This window comes from Athene cunicularia, assembly GCF_003259725.1.
Source record: "Athene cunicularia isolate RWA chromosome 1 unlocalized genomic scaffold, athCun1 chr1_part2, whole genome shotgun sequence".
Classification (NCBI taxonomy): Eukaryota; Metazoa; Chordata; class Aves; order Strigiformes; family Strigidae; genus Athene; species Athene cunicularia.
In genome coordinates this window covers 9,017,372-9,022,079 of record NW_020799092.1, presented here as the reverse complement: position 1 = coordinate 9,022,079, position 4,708 = coordinate 9,017,372, and the positions used below count along the sequence as shown (strand labels likewise).

General features: G+C 40.3%; 2 protein-coding genes across 3 annotated transcripts in view; one reads left to right on the top strand and one right to left on the bottom strand.

Moving 5' to 3' along the window:
• PLCZ1 (phospholipase C zeta 1) overlaps positions 1-2,913 on the bottom strand; it is a 53,351-nt gene extending 50,438 nt beyond the window's left edge. For both annotated transcript variants that reach the window (XM_026867837.1, XM_026867838.1), the window contains exons 1-2: positions 2,900-2,913; positions 2,152-2,275 (exon numbers count right to left, since the gene is read on the bottom strand). In XM_026867837.1, coding sequence (XP_026723638.1) covers positions 2,152-2,275; positions 2,900-2,913 — 138 coding nt within the window. The remainder of the gene's footprint in view (positions 1-2,151; positions 2,276-2,899) is intronic.
• Positions 2,914-3,225: 312 nt separating this feature from the next.
• Positions 3,226-4,098, top strand: CAPZA3 (capping actin protein of muscle Z-line subunit alpha 3). The gene is given in 5 exon segments (XM_026863436.1): positions 3,226-3,594; positions 3,596-3,698; positions 3,701-3,736; positions 3,739-3,974; positions 3,976-4,098. Coding segments are annotated over 5 exon segments (867 nt in total).
• The last annotated feature ends 610 nt before the right edge of the window (positions 4,099-4,708 follow it).

Sequence of the window (4,708 nt, the reverse complement as noted above, 5' to 3'; positions counted from 1 at the left end):
TTATCTAAAATCTCTAAAATGCTATGCAGTAAAATAAATCTGCAGCATAAAAATTATCAAGTGGAAAGTATATTTAATATAAGATCTCTCCAACAGCAGTTTAAACTGTATTGTAAATACTGTCAATTACATTTACATAGAACACACAGCAAATGGTAAACTAAGAAATGAAATAAGGATGACTAAATTATCATGAGATGCAAATGCAATGCATCAAATAAGAAACAGTATTAAAGTTTGAAGACAAGATACTTTATAATAACGTATGACATTGTGTTCTGTTCTTAACAAGCCAGAATGTTTAACTCAAATTATTCACACTTTCAGAATTCTTAAACTATAAGCTTGTTTTCGTAGACCTTACAAAATGTTAGCGCATTAATTAATCTCGGTGTTTTAGTATAAAAGCCACTAGAAAAATAAAAAGGGCAAAAGAATATGAGTATAACAATACTTTTTTTGCCATTTCTAGATTTTTCTCAGGCTTAACCATTTTATTCATCCTTTAAAATTTTCTACATGAAATATGTAATTGTGCATATGAAATATAGAAGTTTCTAACATTTCAGATTGTATTATTCTTAATATTTGCTGAATTAAGAGAAACTGGAAATTTACTGACAAAATTACTCACAAAAATCAGAAATAAATAGAAATCCATTGTGTCATTTATTATCACTGTAAACTGATCAAAATTCATAATTGTTAGCTCCTTAAACTGAGACTACAAAAAAGGTTAAATCTCAGCATCTAATAACATGGCACCTACTACAGTTAGTAGGGATTTCCCAAAAGTGTTCATAAATATGGAATGACTTACCTGAGCTCTGTTTGCTCTTTAATGAAGACTCTTGATCAATACTAAATTAGATTAGATTTGAAAAAACACCATAAAAACTAAAAGCTTAACGATACATTACCAGCTTCTTCCTATGCAGTACAGTCCCTACTAAGAGATGTCTGAATAAGTACAATAAAAACAATACCTTAAATATACAAAACAAGTACAAAAGTAAATTTCATGAGGAATTCTAGCCAAAAAGGGGGGGGTGGGCTAAAAAGAAAAATCATACATTTTTTGAGTAATTACTAGAGGGGACCTGAAGAACATGAAAACTCAATTTATCCAAAGGCACTCAGTTTTGCAGTATTTACTCACTGGGACTGCATCCATTTGATGGTATTTTGCTTACCTACACTAAATTAACATATTAGTAAGTCCAGTTTCTATCTGTATCATGTAACCTTCATAGAAATCTCTTAAACATTGCTGTATCTCAAGATCACATCCTTTCCCAGGGGTTAGAGTGCAGTTCCCATCCATTTAGACACACCCCTTAAATACTTCAGAGGAGAGATATAGTGGAAAATTGAATGAACAATTGTGTTGGATCTATGTTGACTTGAAGCCTGAGCAGATCAGACAACTACATATTGTCCTCATACTGGCAAAAGGGTTTTTATGAAGTCAGTCTAAGGCTCTGCCAGCATCAAACGGGCATGTCTGGGCTCCTTAGCTTGGTCACAGCACTTGGATGGAATGAAGCCAGAATGTTTTAACTTTTCTCAAGTGAGGCCATGTTACAAAAACTTTGGGAATCAAGACCTACATATTTTTCATTACCCTACACAATTTTGGTGTGGTGAAGAAATGGTGTTACCTGGGTGTCTGTCTCTTCTCCCAAGTAACAAGCAATAGGACAACAGGAAACGGCCTCAGGTTGTGCCAGAGGAGATTTAGATTGGATTTGGGGAAAAAATTTCTTCACTGAAAGGGTTATTAAGTACTGGAACAGGCTGCCCAGAAAAGTGGTTGAGTCACTATCCTTGGAGGTATTTAAAAGACATGTAGATTTGGTGATTAGGGACATGATTCAGTAGTAGATTTGGCAGAGTTAAGTTAACATTGGACTCAATGATCTTAAAGGTCTTTTCCAACCTAAGAGATTCTATGATTCTAATGCAACAACTCAGTTATCTATTTTACACAGAAACAAAAGACCTGGATGAGCCAGATTATTTGCTGACTTTGCACACCTTACTAGCATGACAATGTCTCAAAACATCAATTTTAAAAAGTCAGCAGATATAAAACACTCATGTAACTGGACTTCTAAACATATTTAATTGCTTAATCTACATATTCCTTACCTTGAAAACATGTTTTACATGTTCAAAATCAAAAGGCATATGAAATTTTTCAAGCAGCTTCATTGTGCTGTCTAAATCAATCTTTCCAGTCCTGAACTCATTTTGAATGATGGACAAAAACCACGTACGAGAGATCAAGTTAAGGAAAGTTCTGGCCCATGTCATTTCCTTTTAATAAGAGGGGGAGGAGGAGAGGTTTAATGTTTCCAAACCTAAAAAGCTTGCACTTTGCTTTTCTTACACTCTAGAACATCCTTGTCTGATTTCTGAGAATGGAGCAGGTTCTGAGGCATGCAGGAAGATATTTTTGCTCTATGCCCAGACACTCTGAGGGCAAAGGTGACAAAATGGCCAACAAAAGGGGAGGGAGTGAAGGAAAACAGGGGGTGATCAGGGTGAAGAAAGGGGAGCAGTGAGAGGAAGGAAATGTGGGGAGGCAGACAGGATTCAGGAGCTGTGGGGAATGGTAGGAAGAGGACTGCCAATAGCAAACCTCAGCAAGGTGAGTGAGCCCAGTATTGTGCTACCCAGCCAGCCTCAGTTGGCCCCAGCTGGACCAGGCCAGACCAGCCAGACCAGACTGGACTGATTGCCCCAGGCTGCCTTCTGCCACCCAGCTGGGGTGTCCCATTAATAGCCAGGCCCAGGTCCGTGGGGAAAGAGCCATGCAGGGAGAGATTACACAGGCAGGGAGAGGAGGGGGAGGTAGAGCCGCAAAATAGGAAGAGGTAGAGCAAAGGGAGGATATCTGTTTTCCTCCATGGCGGTTCTGAAACACCTGGTGTGGGATCTTCACTGCAGTATCACTGGCAGCACTTGGCAGGACACCAGCTGAGCTTGCTCTGGCTCCTGGTAGGGGCTTTTCCCCAGCCTCCTACTCCCTCTCAGCACAACTCCCAACCTTGGTCCCCTAGCAACGCTGCCCCAGAGCTGCTGTGAGGTCACAAGTTGCAGGCCCCAGCATAGGCCCCTTGCTGCCATGGCTTCCCATGACCCTTCCCTTCATCCTAAAGCCGCCCATATGCCTTCCCCTTGCCTGCAGTCTCCAGCCACTTGGGTAGCCCTCACCCCAGCATGTGCATGAAGAAGGAAGTGGAGAAGGCATCTCTCATTTGAGGCCTACTGTGCTAGTCTCCTCCTGGGGACTTTGGCCAGGTTTTCTGAGATCTCTCTGCTCTGTTCGGAGATGACAAGCTTGTCAGGCAGGAGGCTACCTGCGTGGGAGCCTGTCACAACAAGAAAAACTTCACCCCCATCCAAATAAATGGGCCCACTGTGCTACTGACCCACTACAACAACTTCGGGGGAAACAGCTTCTTTGACGCTCAGGACAAATTCTCAACTGTTGAGTTTGACCACCTGTGTGGAGTAACCATCAAACCCCAGCTGCACAGTACAATGCTGGATGTGAGGGAACTGTGGTAAGGGGCTCTCCAAAAGGGTCTTGAAGGCCTGCGTGAGCTGCCACTTTCCTGTAGGGAACTGCTGCATGTTCAGAAAAAGCCTGGGGAAGAGGCAGCTGTTTGTGGCCTGCACTGAGGCTCATCAGTGTCATCAAATCACTGGAACGGCCTTTGGATGTCAGACTGACTTTTGCCCTGACTGCATTTGCCAGTCAGGTTACAGGGATCTTTCTCCTCCAGATACATTACTTCAGAGATGCCAACCTCCATGTAGCTGTCAGTGAGTCTGTGTGTGAGACTCTGGATGTGATAGACCAAAGTCAGTTTGCCAGAGACTTTGTGAAATTCATGAAAGCTGAGGACACCAAGTTTCATATTGCCATTCTGGAAAACATTCAGACTTTGTCAGAGGACATATGGGGAAAAAAATCTGTAGAGGAAACTCCCTGTTACTCATATTTTTATGAACTGGAATAAACTATTTAATGATCAGCATCTGAACACCAATATCTGCAATACAGAAGTGCCTCCATGCTTTCTGTAACACATTATTTGATATGGTGGCCTAAATTAAAAAAAAAAAAAAAAAATATTAAATGGGTGTGTTTAGTTCATTTATTTCTGAATTACCCAGGAGAGCACAGAAACTGTTATTAGTCAAACACCACTTTGAAAATAATTCAAGTCTGTAGTGATGGAAAATAATCTACTGTCTTTTTTGGTTTTTTTCTTCATGTCCTTTTCAACTGCTTCTAGTAGTGATCAAAATATCAAAAGCAGTGCAGTGCTACAGGTGAGCTAGCAAGCATACTCTAACTTCCCTTTGCAATTTTGCCCAATATTATAATTATTTCTGCAACTTCACGCTATATGTAGCATTGGTGGTAAGGAAAAGGTAAGTTAGTTTGGCAAAGATATTTAAGCGTTATATCTAGATTTTTTTCATTGATACTGAAACCAGGAAATTCAGCCTTCAGGCTTTGCTTGTGCATTCCTCTCTGTATGCACAAGAGACATTCCTAACATAGTCACAGGAACAAGGGAGATAAGTACATGTGAGGAATAAATTTCTTATAGCTAGTGCAGAAGATATTTCAGGATTGACCATGGATGTATGCTGGGAGTTGCAGCATTACAGAATAAAACAATACTAT